Consider the following 23,168-nt stretch of genomic DNA (forward strand, 5'->3'; position numbering starts at 1 on the left):
ATTCAAATTTATAACAAAACTGGCAAAACTCGGTTGCATTTGCTGCACACAAATGTACTAATTATATGAAAAAATTGTTAATTTTACCAAAATTTCATCACTACAATCATCATCATCAATCATCATCGTCAGTACAATCACCAGCTTCTGGAGATTGCAGTATCTCAATCTTCTCAATTGGTTTTTGACATATAGATCAATCAATCCGTCCATTTAAGCAATCAATCAATCCATCAGCCAACCTAACCAATCAATCAATCATGTACCTAACCAACTAACCAACCAGCCAGTCAACTAATCAACCAATCAATCAATCAATCAATCAACCATCTTTTAAAAAAATACAATATCTTATTCATCTGAAGAGGTTTTTTGCTCGTCTAGTAGATCAATCTAGTCAATCAACCAACCAACCAGCTAAACAACCAACTAAACAACCAACCAATCACCCAGCCAATCAATCAACCAATCAATCAATCAGTTTCTAAAAATTGCAGAATCTTGTTCATCTCCATTGGTTTCTGCACGTCCAAGGGATCAACCTTATCGCCGCACATTGGACAGGCTGAATCTTCAGACTTTAATACCCTGTTAATTTTAATTATAACCATAATTAATAATAATAATAATAACGATTAATTATAACAATAAATAGTAATAATAAATGATAATCATCATCACCGTCCCCATCATCACAACCTGAGTAGTTCCTCAATGATGGCGGGAAAATTACAAGAAGGACACACTGTCGTCTGATCTTTAACCACGTGATGGCCCTGGTCATGATGATGATGATGATGATGGAGGTGGTGATGATGATGATGGAGGTGGTGATGATGATGACGATGGAGGTGGTGATGATGATGACGATGGAGGTGATGATGATAATGATGATGACAAAGATGGTGGCAACGTTGATGATCACGGTAATGATATAAACATGGATATACAGTATGTGATAACGACGTTGAAGAAATAAAGAGATAACGATCAGTTAAATTTTTTATCATTTCAAAGTACAACCACCGGCCACCACCATCATCATCATCATCTTCTTCTTCGTCATCATTACCACCATCATCATCGTCATCAGTACTCACAGAAGCGATGCAAAACGGTATATTGTTCTTGCAGGCGCTGCACGTCAGCTCGGTCTCGGACAAGTTGAAACCGCAAAACGGACATTCGGATAGCTGCGGGTCCAACTCTATTTTCTCTGGCTTCCTGATGACGATGGCGATGATTAAGAATATGATGATGACGATGATGATGATGATGATGATTACGAATATGATGATGATGATGATGATGATGATAATTACGGTGAAGATGAAGATAAGGTAAGATAAGAAGACAGAAACCTATGATAATAACTAAGCCATTACTGATAACAATAGTGGGCGGTGATGAATATAAAATACACACATACACACACGTACATGCACATATACAGAGAGACTAATACCCACCTTACAATACCTTCAATCTTCTTTTTATACTTGGGATCCAACTTATCTCTATAGTCCGGCCTCATGAGCATAGAAGCGTACGTAAATGCACTCAACTTGAGCCCTGACCTTTGACACTCAATTATGGTCGAGGTCAATATAGGTACCACGTCTGTTTCGGATATTTTTGTTCGTTTGTTTGTCTCTTTGTTTGACTGTTTGTCTATTTTTGTTTGTCTGTTTGTCTGTCTTCGGCCAGACTGAATTTACTATTCGGTGCTAATCTAATTACCATCATCATCGTCATTATAATTATTCGTCATGATTATTATTATGATTATTATTATTATTATAACTCACGTGACGGGAATTTGGAGATGTTATTGGCTACTCTGATGAGCATCCTGGCAGCTTTCAAATGATCGCCCATCTTTATCAATATCTGATTGAATGAATGAGTGAATGAATGAGTGAATGAATGAACAAACAAACGAATGACGAACAAACGAACGAACTAGTGGATTAATGAATGAACAAACAAAAAAAACGAACTATTTAATGAAAGAACAAATGAATGAAAGAACAAATGAATGAATGAACGAATGAATAAATGAACGAATGAATAAATGAACGAACGAATGAATGAATGAATATAGAAACGAATAACCCCAACCCTGACCCTTACCAAACAACCTTAACGAGTATGTAGCTATGAAGGAGCATGAGATTGTGGAGCATTTCTTGTGGAACTCTCAATTTATTTTTCCTCAGTTCATTGGACATGTCAAACAAAAGTGTGTGGGCGGTCCTGTAACTACCTGATTGGTTGAACGGTCGATTGATTGATTGATTGATTGATCGATCAATTGATTGACTGATGGTTAACTTAGTGAATGATGACTAGTTAATTGATTGGTTAATTTAGTGATTGAGTTGTTGTTTGATTGGTTAAAATTTTCAGTCAATAAGAGCCTACGTACCATTATTTTGCTCCTCCCTTGCTATGATGATAGCGATACTCGAAGCTTCTTTGTATTTTTTCTGCACCATGTACAACCGGAAAAGGAATTTAGGATCCTGATGATGATGATGATTGGGAAGGTGATGATGACGATTACGACGATGATGATGTTGGTGAAGTCGATAGTTATGATTATGATCCTAATTCACATCAACATAATTATCATATTTATCCTCAACAACAACATCATCGTCGTCAACAACAACATCATCATCGTCATTAACCTTAGGTTCGTCGTCTTGGTCACCCATTAAATAGCCAATAAGGCGCTTAAAAATTTGTTGGTCATTAGATTGACCGGCCACATCGACCGCCATGTTGATTGCGTCGTCACGTGATTTAAGGGAGGGGTCCAGTAAGTGATTGATTGCCTGATTAGGGATTAGAAATTAAGTGAATAGTAATGCGTTGATGTGAAGATCTCATCCATCGTCATCATCACAACCTTGTTGTAATAACCCGCCAAAAAGTAGAACTTTCCCGCCAAGAAATGATTATTTTCATTTTCAAAATGGACGGCTATGCTTTTGTAGTCGTCCTGCTTGGCGTCATCACCTGGATGGTCATGGTAATGATGATGACGACGACGATGATATCAATTTAAGGCTATGATAATGATGAACATAAAATTAAACCAATGAAATCAAATCAGCAAGCAACCAACCAACCAAATAACTGACCAGTCAATCAATCAATCAATCAATCATCAATCAACAAGCAATTAACATAAATTCACCCTAAAATTAACCTACCAATAATATCGGCGTATTTAGTCATGTGACCGTGCTTCTGAGCCAATCGGAACGCGTCGTCGTTGCATTTGGAGAGAACTAGAAACTGAATGGCTGTGGAATAATCTTTGAGGTTCTCGAAAAACCTGGCGGGAAAATGATGGTGATGACGCCACAATCATCATCATCGTCATCACTATCATCATCACCATCGTCATCACCATCATCATCATCATCATCGTCATTGCAATCATCATCATCGTCATCATCACGTACTTGGAAACCATTTTGGCGCCTTCCAATGAGTTGCTCATCTTCACGATCCTAATCGCCTCTTCCGGGTTTTTCAAATGTTCTAAATTCATTCTAGATGATGATGGTGGTGGTGGTGATAATGGTGGTGGTGGTGATGATCATGATTATGGTTATAATAATGATGATGATGTTGTTGATGGACAGTGATTAGAAACAAGTTATATCAATAACAAAAACAGCACCACCCTCCCCGTCGTCATCATCACCATCACCTTCCTCATTATCATCACCATCACCTTAATCATCATCATCATCACCATCGCCTTCATCATCATCATCATCACCTTAATCATCATCATCACCATCAACAGCAGCAGCAGCCACAGCTGCAGAATCGTCAAAACCTTATGGCATTGCACCAATCTTTAGCATCTTCATAGGCCCTGGCAGCCTCTTTGAAACTGCCCCCTGCCTCTCGAGCCCTGGCGTACTGCGAGTGAACTTTCGTCAAGGTCACCTGAGGTCGAATTTCCCCGACCTTTGACCTAATTGCATGATTACGGCTTTAATTAGATCTCGCGGTGTGCCATCTCTAGGTTGCATCAATTGCTTCGGATTTTAGAATTAGCAGTTATAAAAAAAACCCATCATCATTACCACCATCATCATCATAAATAACTCCATCACTATCATCGTCATCACCAATATCATCATCATCACCGTCATCATCACCATCATCATCATCATCAGTACCAGTTCTTCGCCTTGATGTAAACGGTAGCGGCTCTATCGTACAGGCAAGCTCTCTCAAAAAGACTTCCAGACTCCGAGTATTGCTGATGATGATGACGACGACGACGATGATGGTGGTAATGATTCGGTGGTGATGATGATTACGGTGGTGATGGTAGGGTTATTTAATGATGGTGATAACTATTTAATGATGGTCAAGTTGTTGTTGATGATGACGGTTTTAATGATATATATAAGACTATTATTACTACTGCTACTACTTCTACCACTACTGCTGCTACTACTTCTACCACCACCACTACTACTACTAATAATAATAATAATAACTCAGCAATCATCATCATTCTATCTAGACCCAAGATCCGTACTGGAATCTTGGATATTAAGATTTTGTCAATTGATTATAGCATTGACAGGGTTCACTCAATTAAATTTCTTGGCGTTTTTATTTCGAGTAATTTATCGTGGCTTGAACATATTCAATATATTTCGAAAAAATTAACAAGAATTTAGACTTAATTTATCATTTAAGAGCTAATTTTCCTAATTTTACATTGAATACCTTATACAACTCCATTGTCCTGCTGTCCTTATCTTATTGTGTTTCTACATGGGGTTTCAGCCCGAAATCTAGTATTCATATTTTACATTTATGCCAAAACTCTTTCTTGCGAATTTTATTTAATGTTTCTAGATCTCATCATATTAGTCACTTTTCTACGCTAGCAAATATCTTAAAAGTCACTCAATTACCTACTTTGTTCACTCTGTTGTTTTTTTATAAACTGTTCAAACCATCGTATCGCCCATCTCTTTGTGATCAAATAAGTCACCTAATTAATAATCGTTCAATTGTTTTGCGAAATAATCCTCCCGACTTTTATTTTCACAGGTAATGTACAAACTTTTTCTGAAATTCTGTTTTTTTCTGTTTCAGTTCGTTCATGGGACTCGTTACCAAGAGAAGGGAAATATTTGCCTTCGCTTAGTTCTTTCAAGAAATTTGTCTTTAAGTTAATTTTGAACGATCATTTTTCAATTTTTACTATTTAACTATTGCAGTTTTTGTTTTTTTGAGTTTTTTTGTTATTCGTTTTGTTCAATCTACATCAAGTTTTTCTTGTGTTCATGTTCTTCTTAAAATATCTTGATAGGGTGGCCCAATAAATGAAAACCTCGGGTCTCCCTTGTAATGTATTTTACTGAATGAAAGATTTTTTTGAGTTGAATCATCATCAGCATTACCTTCATACTCTCCAGTATTATAGCACATTCTTTCAGAACATTTTTCGAGCCCATCTTAATGGCTACGGTCATGCCTCTGATGGTGATGGTGATGATGGTGAAGAAGAAGATGATGATGATGAGGAGAAAGATGGTGATGATGATGGTGAAGATGATGATGGTGAAGATGATGATGAAGAAGATGGCGACGATGGCAATGATAAAATTATAAAGAAAAAAAAATGACAATAAGCACTATTTTCACCAACACCAACATCATCATCGTTTTGAATATCACTACCATCATCGTCGTTTACCTCCTCATCATCACCACCACTAAAACAATCATCATCATCATCGTTATCATCATCATCATCATCATTGACTCACTAACTTATTGATATCACCATTCCTTATCATCATCCTAGCCACTCCAGCCCTGCAGGCCTCGTCATGCTCCTGCTGCTCTGGATCCTTCGTGATACCCTGACGATGAAGACGACGACGACGATGATGGTGATGATGATTGTGATCGTTTTAACCATTATCATTCTCATAACCCTCGCGTATTCGCTACCCTTATCGTCATCACCATCATCTTTATCATCATCAGCAGCAGCAACAGCAGCAATATTATCATCATTATCATCATAACCATCATCATTATCGTCACCATAATTACCAGATCATCATCATTACCTGCTGGTAGTGTTTGAGTGAGTTGGCATAATCGCCAACAAACTCCAGTTGCTGAGCGTACTCTTTCGATATCAGGTGCAGCTGTCCTTGGTCCAAACTCTTCGATAGTTCGAGGGCCTGGTCCCAGTGCATCAGGTCACGTCTCATCTGATTGGTTGGTTGGTTGGTTGAATGGTTGATATATAAGCTGATTGGCTAGCTGGCTGAGTGATTGATTGCCCGGTTGGCTGGTTGGTCAGTCGATTAATCGGTCAAATGTTTGGTAAGTTGGTTAGCATATACTGTTGACGTTGTTGATGATATTGATGACGTCATCATCTTCACCATCACGTCCCCATCATACAACACACAACCACCTCCAGAGCAGCCATTGGTCTGACAGAGTGGATGAACATTTCTTGGGCAGCGTCGAAATCCCCAATGAGCATGCACAAGTAGCCGGTCAGCAACTGCTTATCTTCCATCAACTAGTGATGACGACGACGACGACGATGATGGCGATGATGAAGAGGGTGATGGTATGACGACGTTGATGGTAAAAATGGTAGAGATGGTGGTGGTATGATGACAAAGATGGTGAAGGTATGATGACGAAGATGATGACGTCATAATCAACAACTCACCAACAAATTCTGGAGAGCCAGTGCATTGCCGATGTTCCCTTCAGCTTGACAAGCTTTCATTGCTTCGAAAAAAATTTTTAAATTATTATCAACCAATCAAATTTAAACAGTTTGATCAATTAGCCAATAAAATTTCTGCAATTTGAAGTAATTCGATTAATTAGCCAAAAAATCACGGCAAATTTAAATAATTTGATCAATTAGCCAATGAAGTTGTAAAAGATGTAAACAACCTGATTAATAAACCAATGAAATCGCAGCAATTTCAAACAATTAACTATTATTGGCGATCAATGAAATTAATACACAAAATTAAACAGCCAATCAAAATAGAGCACTTTGAACTGACCAATCTCGACATCCAATGAGTTGATTGCACTCCTGGCTAACTCCTCCCACATTTCTGAATTGTTCAGTAGCTGGCAAGCAAAATAGGCTTCTGAAAACCTGAATATCATCATCATAATCGTCGTTATTATTATTATTCTAATTATTACTATAATTATTACTATAATTATTAATTATTATTAATTAATGAATACCATTATTATTAACCTTGCCAGCGTTAGAGATTTTCTAAAGTTGGTCTTAAGCTGAATAAGAAAAAATACCTTCAATTATAAACTAATAGGAAGAAGAAGAAGAAGAAGAAGAAAAGAAGAAGAAGAGAAAGAAGAGGAGGAGGAAGAAGAGAATAATAATAAAAGCACTACCAACCTCATCAACATCATCCCTATCATCATCATTATCATCATCATCGCCGTTATTCATCATCATCATCATCCTCTTTTTACTCTTTCTCCCGCCAAAACTGGTACCGCCACCATCACCGAAACCGCCATAATTATAATTATTATTATGATTATTATGAATAATATTATTATTGTTGTTGTTGTAATTTGGGTGAGATGATAGGTAAAGGTCAGTAGTCGAACCGGAAGGAGTTAACAAGGTTAGATTTCCCGCCAAGAGTAAAATTGGTTGGTGGTTGTATGGAAGTTTTGTCGTTCCCGCCAAAATTACCTGAGGTCCTGATGATGATGTTAGTGATGGTGATGATGATGAAATGATGATGAAATGATGATGATGACGATGATAAAACTATTGCCAAAATTTAATATGATAATTCGCGAAATGATGATGATGAATGAATGAAAGAATGAATGAAAGAATGAATGAAAGAATGAATGAACTAATGAATGAATGAACAAATGAGTGAGTGAATGAGTGAGTGAGTGAGTGAGTGAGTGAGTGAGTGAGTGAGTGAGTGAGTGAGTGAGTGAGTGAGTGAGTGAGTGAGTGAGTGAGTGAGTGAGTGAGTGAGTGAGTGAGTGAGAAAAAGAAAGACAAACCTTTCAGTGTCTCTCTCAGGTGGCAGTACGTATGTATGCTGTCACGATCGTATATTATGAAGATGTTCTAAGATGAGTAGTAGGATTATAATCATTATATCATCATTATATCATCATTATATCATCAGCATCGTCGTCGTCATCAGAACCTTATCATGCGACCATTCATCCCAGAGCACTCCAGCAACTTTCTGCGGCGTATCATGGATCGGTAGGATGCTATCGAAGAACTGCATGGATGGACGAACGAACGAACAAACGAACGAACGAATGAATGAATAAATAAATGAATGAATGAACAAATGAGCAAACGAACGAACAAACGAATGAAGAATGAATGAACAAATCAACACATAAATTAACAAATAAATAAATTGCAAACAAACAGATAAAAACCTACCGCATGATATAGCGCACAATCGCCCTTTTCGTCAACCAGCACAACCCTACCACCGGAAACATCTGGTTGGCTCTTGGTCACGTGACAAATATGGTGGTACTCCAAAATAGGGCACCAATCAGCCAGGTGAAAATAGTTGATGGTACCTTTCTATTTAGTTTTTTGTTTTTTCCAACTTTCATTATTATTGTTAGTAGTAGTAGTAATAATAGAAGTAGAAGTAGTAGCAGTAGCAGTAGCTGCAGGAGTAGTGGTAGTAGTAGCGGTAAAATAGAAACAGCCACACTAACGTCAGTCGTATATATTAGAAAATCTGTCGTTAAATGGTGACTTGTAATTTTTGCCTGTTGTTGTTGCTGCTGCTGTTGTTGTTGTTGCTGCTGCTGCTGTGGAAACGTCATCATGTCTTTTTTTTGTTTGTTGCTGTTGTTGATGATGACGTCATCGTCGTCACTGTTTTCAATCTATAGAACGTACATCAAACTAGACTTACGTGATGATGACAACGCTTGAATAAAAAAAAGTTAAATTGTCGAAAATACAAAACTCGTTATAAATACCGACAAGAAATTTGTGAAACAGGGCAGTCAATCATAGTTTGGACGTCAATAGAAAAAAATGAACTGACCAATGAGAGGACGAGTTTGCCATCGGAGTGGGCGGAGACATACTTGTCGTTCAGTTTGATGGATTGAATGCTTGATAGGTATTCTTTCTCTTCTACTTTTACTAAAGCTGTCGTGTTCGTTTGTACTTGTTGTTGTAATCATCATCGCCATCATCGTCATCATCACCCACATCATCGTCATCATCATCATCATCGTCACCATCATCATCGTCGTGACCATTCTTCTTGAAGCCGTAGAACAGGACAGTGTTGTTCATCCCGACTGCCAAATGATTTGCTCCCAGTCCAATGAAGGACGGTTCCACTTCCACCATGTACGTTCGCGACTGACCCTGATTATGATTATGATGATGATGAAGACAATTATGATGACGATGAAGATGATGTAGATGATGATGTAGATGATGGTGAAGAGGAAGAAGATGATGATCAGAGTAATTAATCATCATCACATTCCACTGAATCACAAACCCAGCCCCCAAAACCCCCTCAAACTACCCCAGACCCAGCCACCCCGTCAGCCGGATTCTCCAAGGTTATTTCTCTCAGAGAAGTCAAGTGTGCCACAGTAGTACGAAAGCACGCGCCAAGTACGGGCACACTCGCTAAGTACACGTGCACTCGCGGTGTCGGCGATGATGACGAAACCGCCAGCAGCTGGCCGTCGTCCGACCACTTTATGCGCTCGAGTTTTGATTGGTCGGCGATTTGAATGATCGATGCCGTCTGTTTGGGGTCGTTTGTTTCGTGAAGCTTGACGCTGTGTGGAGGGGCAGGGGGAGGGTGGGGTGGTAAATACGATGATGATGATGATGGTTGTTGATGACGTCATCATCATCATTATCGTCGTCGTCATCATCTTTATTATTATCATCAACAACAACGTAATCGATATAGAATAGTCATTTTTATTGAAATTTCACATCACATCATCATCAATACGATCACCATCATCATCATCTCACATCACTATCATCGTCATCATAACTCACCTATCATCACCTGCCGTGGCAATGATGTTGATGGACGAGGAAACGGAAATGAAGCTGAGGTAATCCCGGAAATCACGGACCTGACATATCTCCTGATAACGATGACGACGACGATGATTAATATTAATTATTATTATTATTGTTGTTGATGTTGTTGATGTTGTAGTTGTTGATGTTGTTGTAGATGCTGTTGTTGATTTTGTTGTTGTTGTTGTAATAGTTGTTGTTGGTGTTGTAATTGTTGTTGTTACTCACTTGTCCGATCTCTTTGTAATGAGACGAGACGATGATGAAGAAGCCATTGCTGAAGCCCATTATGATGTACCCGTCACCATGCCTTTGATGATGGCGATGATGGTGGTGGTGATGATGAAGGAGATGATGATGGTGATGATGGTGATGAAGAAGAAGAAGATGATGATGATAACGATGAAGATGACGGTAAAATAACTTACTCGTACAACAACATCCTCAACAACAACAACAACAACATCATCAACAACAACAACATCAACAACATCATCATCATCCTCAACAACAACATCATCGTCATCATCAACAACAACAACATCAACAATATCATCATCATCCTCAACAACAACATCATCGTCATCATCAACAACAACAACAACAACATCAACAACATCATCATCATCCTCAACAACAACAACATCATCATCCTCAACAACAACATCATCGTCATCATCAACATCAACAACAACAACATCATCATCATCAACAACGAACCAATTGTAAGCAACAATGTCGCCGTAACTGTCTTTGAATTTTATCTCCAGAGGTTGATGGGCGTCTGTAATATCGTAAAGGTACAAAGACTTGCGATTCTTCACTAAGCTCACCTTCAAAAGGTATCAAAATTTGTTTTTTTTTCTACCTTTTTATGATCATAATAATTACTATTATTAGCATTATTAGATTCATATCGTGCTTAAATTTCTCTTATCAATCAGCTAGCAAGCCAGCCGATCAAAACAAACTTATCCAACCAACCAGACGACCAAAATAAACTTATCCAACCAATCGAAACAAACTTATCCAACTAACCAACCAGATGATCAAAACAAACTTATCCAACCAGCCAGCCAGATGATCAAAACAAACTTATCCAACTAACCAACCAACTGATCAAAACAAACTTGTCAACCAACCAACCAGATGATCAAAACAAACTTATCCAACTAACCAACCAACTGATCAAAACAAACTTATCCAACCAGCCTGCCATCAAAATCCATCTAATCCAAATAAAACAACCAGCCGGCCAACCAACCGACCAACCGTATTTTCAGCATCAACTCTCTCATCCCTTTTCATGGAGGAAAATTGCACATCCCTGATTTCCCCATCGACGGCCACACTATTTATCGTGTCTCCGTCCGTGTTCGAGACGGTCAGGACCTTATCATCCCCTCCTAGAGCCAGGATATTTTCCTTGTTCCACGCTCCCGTTACTATCCGCTTGGTGTGTTTTCCCAAAATTGGGATTTTCCTGTTTTAATTTTTGTGTGTTTGTGTCGTTGTGGGGTGCGTGGGTTTACGTACGCATGTGTGGGTTTATGTTGGTACGCGATACAGAAGACAGAGACACTTCAACTAAATTTTAACAGGAGAAATTCCCAAAAATATTCACTTGGTAGTTTGGTGGTTATAGATTAAAAGGTTTCCTTTCAAAGTTCCAACCGCTAAATGTTGGCTGATTTTGGACCATAGTGAAAATGTCAGTGTGTCTTTATCTCTGTGTGTTTGTATGCAGTGTGTGAGAGTGTGTATGTATGAGTTTGTTTGTTTGTGTGTTTGTCGTCTAGGCGGTTGCTTGTGTCTGCATGTTCATGCACGTGTGTAGATTAGATAGATACATGTTTATATGTTTGTGTGTTTCGCGTTTGTTTTTATAGTCAAACATACAAACTTTCTGGCACACACATACACACACAAACACACACACAACGGTAACAACAATCCAACAAACAAAACCTAAAGCCACTTTCGACAAACGTGACGTCATTTTTACTGGCACTCCACAACCAAATAACGCCATTTTTGTTGTTTATGAGACTCAATATGCTGCCATCCTTCATCCAGGCAAATCCTGTACATATACTGTAGTGGAGTTGTAGTATGGGTGTGTGTGTGTGTGTATGTGTGTGTTTGTGTGGGTGTATGCACTAACTGCCTAACCCTGGCATATTAAGCTCTTCTACAAGATCCCCCCTTTTGTTATGAATCTGAACACAGCTGTCTGCACTGTGTGTTGCAATTTTAGTGTTATAAAAAATATTATTACTGTTATAATTGTTAATTATTAAATATAAATATTAATATTATTGTTATTATTATTATTATTACCTATTTGTGGCGATGTAATTTCCGTAGCACTTCTGCCAACTAAAATAGATGGCCTCCCTTTCAGGTCTTTTTGGCGAAATTGTGAAAATTTTCTTCAAAAAATTAGAAAAAATGATTTTAAAAATAAATTGACAAAATATTAATAAATATTGTGTTAATTTAAAATATAATCCAAAATAAAGTTAAATCATTGTTATTTTTTATTATAGTGGAATTTGACAGAAAAAGTTATTGAAATTGGGTTGGCCATTCAAACTTTCATTTTTCTTCTCTTTACTTTCAGATGTAAAATAAGAAAAATAATTTAATCGAAAATAAATAAATTAATTAAATTAACTATTGAGCAATTCACGTCGAAATAATCATATCATAAACAATTACAAATTATTTTTACATAAATTTCCTTTTAAATTTTTTTTTGTTTACAGATGCTTGTTGCCAAGCAACTGATTGCAAAGATCAAATAACATTGAAAGCTAAAAAAAATTAAGGTGATTTTATTTTTTTATTTGTTCTTTGCTATATAATAAAATAATTTATGGATATATTAACCAATTAAAGTTAAATTTCACATTATTGGATTGATTTTAATTCTCAATCTGTTCATTTTTGATTTAATTATAGTGAGAATGACGACAAAAAAATGAATAAATTAAATAAACAAATAAATAATTAATTATTGAAAAAAAGAAATAAATTAAATTAAATTATGGTTGCAAGCTAACAAAAAATGAATAAAAGCTTCCAGTAACTAAAATCAACAAAAATAGAATTGGAATTAATGACCTACAAACTCTAAAAAAATGGAAGAATTGAAAAAGATTTGCCCTATAAAAATCAAAAAAACACACACGCACGCACACCAACACAAACGCAAACATAATTATACAAAACAAAAATCAAATTGAAATGAAATCAAACGCGCTAATTATATAAACACGTCTCAATTTAGTTATTAATTTAAATGAATAAATACAATATCAAAAAATAAATAAATAAATTATTTAATGAAAATAAATAAACATAGACATCTAAATTTATCAATCTATTGATAATAGCAAAACAAACACAACATATACAGCACATGTCAATATGTTATATATATATATATATATATATATATATATATACATATATATATATTTATACATATATATATATATATATATATATATATATATGTTGGGAGGGTGCCATATTTTATACAATTTTGTATGAATTCTGCTGAATTTGCCTAGAGGACCAAATTCATATCATCACTGTCACCCTTGTTACCTCTCCCTCTCTCTCTCTTCATACAATATTATATATATATATATATACATATATATATATATATATATATACATACATATATATATATATATATATATATATACATACATATATATATAAACAACGTTGAAACTAAATAAACAAAAAAATACTAACGAGTACAAAGAATTATTAACTTTTTACGACATACTAATGAGTAAGTGAAAAAAAATCAATAATGGCGTTGACATCTAACTAATCTGAAAGCAAATAACAATAATAATATGATAATAATTTATTATTATTATTGTTGTTGTTACGTTAGTAAAAATAATTTTGAATAATTCACTGGCAAATTTCTCTGAAACAACAAAACTTCAGTCATCATTATTAAAATTAGTAAATAAACATTGCATCTAATTATTCATTCAATCATTCTTTCATTTATTCATTCGTTCGTTCATTCATCCATTTATTCGTACATTCGTTACTCATTCGATCATTAGTTTCGTTCATTCAAGCATTCTTTCATTGTATGTATGTATGCAAAATATCAATAATAAAATACCAATGGGAACATCTTTTTTTTCACCATAAAAAACATACAATGATAAAAATATATATATATATAGGTTAATGTTAATTAAATAATGCGCAATAATAATAATAATAATAATACCAATAATAATAACAATGGGAACTCTTTTATTTTTTCCAAAAAAGGGGCGAAATAAATATTCAATGAAATAAAATAAAATGAATTAAAATGAGAAAGTAGTCTACGATGCTCGCCATTATAGATATAAAATGCGTACGAGAAATGTAATCAGTTTAATATAGTTATTATACATTTGAATGTCTGTCGCAATAGATGGCGTACGATGATGATATTACTGAATTAGTTAAATCGTAACATAATTGTTCAGTCCAAATAAAATTTACAAGAGATAGTCATAATGATAATAACAATAATAATGATACTAATAATAATGATGATGATGATGACATTGGAAAGAAGTTATATATATCATGATGATGATGATGATGACGCAAATGGTGATGATGATAAAGAAACGATGACGATGAGGACGATGATGACGACGATTATGACGCTGATAATGATGATGATGACGACGACGATGATTAAAATGATGATGACGATGACGAAGACGGCGACGTCGCCTTAATATAGTTATTGTACATTTGAATGTCTATCGCAATAGATGGCGTATGATGATGATATTACTGAATTAGTTAAATCGTAGCATAATTGTTCAGTCCAAACAAAATTTACAAGAGATAATTTAAAATGATTAAAAAAGCCTAGTGGAGAGATTTCAAATGTGTTAATAATAATTGTTTTTGCTTTCTTCTCGTCAACCAGATTGTTGTGGATGTTTTGGTATTTAGATATCTTGTAGTTCCTTGATGTGTTGAAGTTGGATTCGTGGCAGACTGTCAGCTCCAGTATTTCGATGGTGTCACCACGATGGAGTGCTATGTCCGGCCAAGATGATTTGAAAAGGGACGATACTGGAGTGAATTCATCGCTGGTCGTATCGGCATAAATTGTAACATCTGGTTTTGCAACCGATCTAATCGTTTCCAAAATCAAGGACAGTATTTTGTTGTGACGTGTTGTGTATCTTTTTAAAGCCGCAATGGAACCGCAGTTAGACACCACGTGCTTGTTGGTCTGCAATGCGTTGCAGAGGGGACACAGATCATTCGAGGACTTACCCCATCTGGAGAGATTTGCATTTGTCGGAAGCTGTTGAATTTGTGCTTTCCTGACGAATTTGAACAGAATCTCCGGCAGATTGGCAGTGAATTTCGACCATCGAGAAATATTTGTTGCCGAAATATGATCTTTGATTGACTTGAGAATCGTTCCTTGGCATTTCAGTGAGGACAGATGTGCGAGACCAACGTCCTGCTGGACTGTCGATAGCTTTGAAAGTGTCGGCTTTATGTCAGTTGAATTCGGCAGAATTTTGTCGACTTTGATGTAGCTGTTGTGAGATCCCATCCACAAACAATTTATTTCGTTGTTGATGAGCGATTTCATGTAGTTGCGGAGTTTAACCCTCAACGCTTCAGTGTAATGTTTGAGCGATCTCACATTTAATCCCCCTAATTTGTAAGGGAGCGAAGTGTATTCCGACACACAGCTACTGACTGGCAAAGATAACCAGTCTCTTATTGATTCGGCGATCAAAGGGTCCAAACTGTTCTCAATCCATGCCAACGGAAAATCATAGGTGCGGAGTTCGAAAGCCACCTGCGATGGGATATATCTGCAAACTATCTGCAGTTTCCATTGTGGTGTAGTATTTAATTTATTTATAATAGACAGCATGTGTTTAAGTTTGTCAATCAGACGTTTTTTGGCTTCAGCATTGCAACCTTCGTAATCGTATATTTTTCCCAAGTAAACGAAGATTATTATTATTATATAATAATAATACCAATAATAATAATAACATCAATAATAATAATAATAATAATAATAATAATAATAATAATAATAATAATAATGCCAAACTATAATTAACAACCCGGTAGAAAAAAGTGAAAAAATGTACGTATGTAGAAAAAATCACGTCACGAAACAAAAATCAAACGTGCAAGCAAATGTTTCTGCAAAATTAAAAATACATACACATACGTACATACATACATACAAACAAACACACGCACACACACACTAACTCACACACACACACTCATACATACATACATACATACATACACAAATAAATACATACATAATACATAGAACATACAAACAAACATACATGCATACACACAATATACACAAATGTTTAAGCGTATGCGATTGTGCAAGCCATGACAACATTAACAATAATTATAAAGATGACGATGATGATGACGATGACTACGTTGATGATGATGAGATAGTGAATGAATGAAAGATGAACAAATAAAACACATGAACAGAAGGATGATTGAACGATCGATCGAACAATTGAATGAATAGATAAGAAGTAAAATGAGGTTTTACAATTGTAATGCTACCTGGAGCATGAAAATAAATCCACAAAGTAATATCAACTGATCACATTTCAGTATCATTATCATCATCCTCATCACAATTTTAATTGCCATCATCATCAGCATCACAATCATCATCGCCATCATCACAATCATCACAATTTAGATGATAAACTCTTCGACTGTTGATGGTGACGACGACGATGATGAAGCCGTGAACGGACACAACCAGAGCATTGGTGAGCCTAAATTAAATTAATTATGTTAATGATGATGATGTTAATTTAGTAAGGATCTGTAATTCTTTGTAAAGATCCCTCAGTTATTATTTGTGAAGGCCTAAATACATTTAGTGGGGATGATAATTTGTCCACACACACACACACACACACACACACACACACACACACAAACTTACCATCTCCAAAAACTTCAGCCAATAGGGACCACTTATTTACGTAACCCCTGTGGTGTTTGCCCTGCCTCTTCACGTATTCGACGGCCGTTTCGTCATTTAGTATTGCCTGCAGCTGATTGGTTGATTGGTTGGTTAGTTGATTGGTTAGTTGGTTGATTGGTTGGTTGATTGGCTGGTTGGTTGGTTGACTGGTTGGTTCGTTAAGTGACTGATATGGTAGTTAATTGATGGGTTATTTGAATGATCAATTTGGTGATAGATCAGTTAAATTATATATACAATCAATAAAACCATCAGTTACAGAGTCAACCAGCCATCCAATGTATCATTCAATCAAGCAATTGATCAACAAACCAGCCAACTGACCAACAAACCTGATCACAACCAATAGCCACAACAAACAGTCCAAACAATATGCACTCAATGACCAATATGCTGGAATGAATTCTGGAGAAATAATAACAACAATAACAATAATAATACTACTAAAAATAATAATAATAATAATAATAAATAATAATAATAACATGCGAGTTTGGTGTAGCCCAGCCTCGGCTAGCTTGTCCACGGGCCCAATCATCCATGAAGCTACCACCAAACTGACCGAGTAGAAGCATGCTATGCCTGAATGAACGAATGAATGAGTGAGTGAATGAGAGAAAAAATGGATGAATGAGTGAATGAAAAATGAGAGATTAAAGAAGTGAACAAGAATGAGCTAATGAGAAATTGCAGGAGTGTATCAATGAATGAATGAATCAATCAATCAGTGAATGAATGAGTGCATGAATGAGTGAAATGAATGAAATAATCATTATTAGCACTACTAACCAACATAAAAAAGAAATTGAATGAAGAACTTCTGGTTTAACTCACCAACACAGTTGTTGATCCTGATTTTTTTAAATTTCATTCATTCATTCATTCATTCAATCAATCAATCATAATCATTTGTTCAGTCGTTTGATTAGTTTGTACATTCAAACATCTATCAATCAATTTGCCTAATTAACTAGTTCACTAATTAGAGCCCTAACCATGGGCAATGGTGGTCCATTCTTTTAATGCACCTCCTGCAAACTCTGCAGTGATGTGCTCGTGGGGGCCGATAGGTCTCACATTTCATGCAAACCGTCCAACCATTGTCCTGATCATTATAATTAAATTGAAATTATAACAGTTTTACAAACAAACTGTCTCATTACCTTTTCTTAATCTTAATCTAACTTACTCTAGTTAAACGTTGCCCAGCGTGGTGATCAGAAAAATCGATCCCAGTTTTAGGAATGGGAACAGTGCCGGGGTCTGAGAACACCGATCGTATGTGAGAGATGATGATGAAGAAGATGATGATGTTGAAGATGATTACATTTCCTGCACCAAGCAAACTAAGAAAATAATAATTAAAAACTCTTCTTTAAATTTCAATTCATTTTTAAACTTTCAGCAGAAGACAAACCTGTCAGACATGGTGGGCATGACGATGTGACGGACGACTACGTAGTCAGCGTAGAAGACTGCCGTGTAGACAATAATTAAGCAGATGATCCCGCACGGATCGCCGTGAAAAACCACCATTTTTTGGGCTTTTTTATTGAATATTATTATAAAATGTTAAAATATTTAAAAAATTTGTTTTTCTAGAAAATAAGTTGAATTTTATTTTACAACGCAAAAAATTATGATGATCCGGGGATTGCTGAAATAGAAAAAAAATCCGGATTAAATTTTTTGTCATTTAAAATCATTTTAAAAAATATTTATAAAATAAAATAAATAATTGATCTTATTCCATCTTTTTAAATTATTTTATTTACAATTTAAACCATTTCATGATAAAATTTGAATTTAAAAAACAAATTTAAATAAAATTACGGTCTGTCTAATAGACTCAATCGGGCTTTTTGACTTCCCTGGCTTACTGCAGTGGCTTATCGAGTCTCAAAAAACTGTATGAAAGCGGATTTTTGTACAAACAAAGCTTTAAATAAATCAACATATTCATTTCACAATTATTTTTGTTGATTTAGATATAAAAATTGCTTTTTGTTTTCGCCCGGTGAAATACAGCGGCCATATATATGGAATATTCTATATATATGACAATGGCTTTCTGAAGTCACAGGTTGGCTGGTTAGGATTGAACTATAGTCACTCCTTTTTGCATTTTCGCACTGTTAAGTGTTAAGAATAAGAATAGTATTAAAATACTATTTAAGTATTTTAATACTTACCTCTGAATTTAAGAAGTATTTGAATTACTTATTGAAATAGCTGTTTTTAGACAGTGTTTAAATACTTTTGCGTGGTGTTTGGTGTTTTTTAAAATGTAATTACTTTTAAAATAAAAGTGGCTTTGTATATCATCTATTCTCCTCTTCAAAGTTAACAAAGATTATTAATGTCTCTTATATTTCTATTGCAAACGTTTATGAAACTTACTGCAATGTAACGTGAGTGTATACGAAATAATAAAAATAAAAAATTTGATAGCGATGATAACGTATAAACTTTGGTAAGTGTCAAATGAAATCTGCATAGTATTTTAAAATATTTGTGGGTAGTATGGGATCGTCCATAAAGGATGTCCCGCTTCGCCAGGGGGGAGGGGTCCAAATATTTGTGACACTTTGTGACGAGGGAAGGGGGGAACGCAAATGTGACGTCCCTTTTTATAAATAAACAAAAATAGAGTTACCAAATATGCCAAAAGAAGAAAGCCCATGTATGCCGTAGGTTTCAGTTTCACTACCTATACACTGAATTTTGACTAAGTATTTGCATAACTAAATACTTAACATTAGGTATGAGATCAATCAATCAATCAATTCATCAACCAATCGATTAATTTATCAATCAACTAATCAATGAACCAAATGGAATGAACCAAATGAATAAACCAAACGAACGAAAGAATTATGAAAAAACGAAAAATAGACGAAAAAATATTTACACAGCATGCTGAAGCGCAATTCAATTCAACCGTACATATCTACAACAATTTCGAGATTTTAGTAAGGAAAGAAAAACACAACAGTGGCTTTTATTTGATATCAACAAAAAATGAAAAATGACGAAAAATTAAAATCTAAAAAAAGTAAATTTTTAAACAAACAAATATAACACTCCTAGTAGTTATTGGAGGATGGATGATCCACGTAACATTAACATTTAGTAAAAACAGTTCGCAGCATATCATAATGACTAAATTAACATACAAAACAGAAATTATTTATACATGCATATATACAAAGTAAATCAAGAAATATCCAAAAATTATATAACTAAAATAAAAAACTAAAAACCAGTCAACATTTTACAATTAAATAAATAGACATTATTAAAAAGATTGTTCAAATAGGTAAAATTTAAGGCGACGAGAAATAATATAGTGTTTTGTTGGTGTGGTGCTGTGAAGCGAAAACAAACAAACACATCACAAAAATTAGTAAGAAGTTTCAAGAATAGTAGTCAGTCACCTACTTACAATTTAAATTACTCTCAGGGTCTTAACTTACCTATAATGATTAACTCAACTCACCTACCTACCTATAAACTTGTATTTCTAGGTTTTAGGAATATGTAAAATAAAATACATGTTTCATGTATCTTATTTTATATATATTAACGTTTTTATTTTACTAGAAACTTTTTAACTAATGTTAAACCCTAGCCTACCTACGATTGTTCAACTTATCTCAATCCCTAACTTACCTATGAATTAAATTAAGTCCGGTAAAAAAAGTAGAAAGTTGAAGAGAAACATAACAACGACACCAACTGAATGGATGTTGTGTATGTGTGTGTTGTATTGATGTGTGTGTGTGTGTAAATGTGCGCGCGTGTACTCTCCAGAAACTTCTTCACGCACTACGGTCGAACCTCTTCGAATTGTCATCGGAACGATCATCATGAGACCACAATCTGAAACGTGCTGACGCCCACCACGACCCACCTTTCATCACTCTGTAATAGCGTATTAGTAAATTAAGGAACAAAGGAACGAATGAATAAATGATTAACTGAATCATTGAATAATTGGTTGAATGAATGAGTGAATGAATGAATTAATTAATCAACCAATGATTCAATGAATGAATAGAAGGAATTAACGTCAATTAATGGAAGAATAATTTGAAAGATTGAGTGATAAAATGAACGAATGAGAAAAATAACAAACGAAACTAAACCTTACTTCAAAAATCGTCGTTACTGTAATCCATTGCACCGACCACCACATTCGGATCGGCACACTAGATTTCATCCGAACTTCTGAGTGTCAGTCGAACAGCCAACGCGCTGATTCTTCCTACACCATCATCATCATGAGACCACCATCTGAAACGTGCTGATTCCCACCTCTGCCCACCTCTCATTGTTCTGTAGACAAAATATTTTTTTTTGCTTGGTAGTAAATGAATGTTAAAATCTTAGAAGCAAAAAATTAGAAAATGAAAATAATGGCAAATAAATAATATCTTAAAATAATAAAGAGAGTAAAATGTAAAAAAACTTACCGTCGTCCATTCGACAAAGGCAGAATGAAGAATTTGGTCCGGTTCCTACGTACGTTGTCTCCCAAAACTGGTGCCAGTCCTCCTTGAGATTGTTGATGAAACACAGCCCATGGGATGGAGAAAGATAAAGAGAAGATTCTCATCAAAAAGCTTAGCGGTGCTTGCATCTCAAATTGCTTAATAAAAATAATCCTATCTACCTATTCAATTACCTTAACTAATCAATATTAAATTGTTAATGGTACGATAGTCAAAAGTCCCCCTTCATTCTCCCTCCTTGCACAGAGGTTCACCGATAGCCAGGGCACCGGATAGTAAACCATTGCCGTGCGGATAGTAGACTATTACCGTGTAGATAGTAAACCATTGCCGTCCGGATAGAAAACCATTGCCGGTTCACCACTGGCCACCAAGGCTTACCTCTGACAACGGACTTCGAAATTCAGAGTCTATCGGCTATCGTACCCTCAACTTACCTATTCATTACAATTAAGCCCTAGCTTACCTAAAATTACAAAACTCAAGAGCCCAATTCATTTAGCCAATCGGCGCCCACCCCACCACCTACGTAATGCCTTTGGCTCCAACTTAGTAATGATATAAAACTTAATAATTAACCTACCTATTGATATACTTACAGCGTTTTAATTTACATTACAAGATTTTTTCTAGAATTACATTATTGCCCTTAATTACCTATGATATTAAATTACTCTCAACCTTAGTAATAATAAATTAGAATGTGTGATGAAAATAAAATTACGCTCAAATACTAACATATGTGTTTATATATGTATTTGTGCGTGTGTGCAATACGCTGATGCGTGTAATGTGGGTGCAAAAAAAATAGAGGAGATAAACTTACGCGCCTACCTATTCAACTACATAAGTGTTGGATGCTTCCTACCTATCTATCCTATATAACTATAACTCTATATAACTCTATATATCCATTCAAACTACCACATTCAATCAATAAAAAACCCACTTAAACCAGGAACCACCGCGTACCTGCTGAATGTATGGTGTGAAACAAAACAAAAAAAACACAAAACAAAAAACTTACAACCAAGTTAGAGTAAAAGAATATAAGTTCCTAACCTACCTATATAACTAAATTACTTTATGCCCTAGCCTACCTATATAATAAATTAATTTTTAATCTCACCTACCTATGTTTCATTAATTTAAGACTCATGAAGAAAGAGAAAAAGAAGTCAAACAGAACATAAAATACTACCACACAAACAAGCATGATGTATGTATGTATGCATGAGCAACCGCTAAAGAACCCACCTAAAATATAAAAAAAATACAACATACAAACCACTGACAAACATATATAGTCGCGAAACTCTATATAAACTATAGAAAAGAAAAGAATAAAAAAGAGTAGAAAACAGTAGAAAACAGTATAAACAGTAAAAATTTATTTAATGTATGTAATACTCTGATATACAGTCGTTAACAA

The 23,168-nt window shown here is 35.2% G+C and overlaps 2 protein-coding genes across 2 annotated transcripts; both read right to left on the reverse strand.

Moving 5' to 3' along the window:
- Positions 1 to 473: 473 nt before the first annotated feature.
- Positions 474 to 12,591, reverse strand: HELRODRAFT_81357 (hypothetical protein; the record flags this gene model as incomplete). The annotated part of the gene is made up of 35 exons (XM_009021976.1): positions 474 to 588; positions 700 to 776; positions 1,101 to 1,220; positions 1,466 to 1,620; positions 1,809 to 1,890; positions 2,142 to 2,262; positions 2,425 to 2,525; positions 2,694 to 2,840; positions 2,915 to 3,024; positions 3,222 to 3,346; positions 3,477 to 3,566; positions 3,860 to 4,000; positions 4,209 to 4,291; positions 5,454 to 5,529; positions 5,827 to 5,918; positions 6,132 to 6,278; positions 6,488 to 6,598; positions 6,755 to 6,816; positions 7,104 to 7,190; positions 7,579 to 7,785; positions 8,107 to 8,173; positions 8,256 to 8,336; positions 8,507 to 8,656; positions 8,797 to 8,892; positions 9,111 to 9,241; positions 9,352 to 9,466; positions 9,648 to 9,894; positions 10,127 to 10,218; positions 10,382 to 10,463; positions 10,874 to 10,986; positions 11,426 to 11,636; positions 11,778 to 11,882; positions 12,122 to 12,247; positions 12,326 to 12,391; positions 12,494 to 12,591. Coding segments are annotated over 35 exons (4,029 nt in total), but the record flags the coding sequence as incomplete, so codon positions are not given.
- A 4,333-nt stretch (positions 12,592 to 16,924) lies between these two features.
- Positions 16,925 to 19,042, reverse strand: HELRODRAFT_112561 (hypothetical protein; the record flags this gene model as incomplete). Its single annotated transcript, XM_009021977.1, has 8 exons — positions 18,640 to 19,042; positions 18,412 to 18,568; positions 18,218 to 18,327; positions 18,012 to 18,073; positions 17,708 to 17,804; positions 17,555 to 17,627; positions 17,181 to 17,292; positions 16,925 to 17,007 (listed from the first exon to the last, which is right to left on the reverse strand). Exons 1-8 carry the CDS (start codon positions 18,756 to 18,758, stop codon positions 16,925 to 16,927), a joined length of 813 nt encoding a protein of 270 aa, XP_009020225.1. The 5' UTR covers positions 18,759 to 19,042.
- Positions 19,043 to 23,168: the final 4,126 nt, after the last annotated feature.

The sequence above is a fragment of the Helobdella robusta genome (genome assembly GCF_000326865.2).
Source record: "Helobdella robusta unplaced genomic scaffold HELROscaffold_30, whole genome shotgun sequence".
Taxonomy (NCBI): Eukaryota; Metazoa; Annelida; class Clitellata; order Rhynchobdellida; family Glossiphoniidae; genus Helobdella; species Helobdella robusta.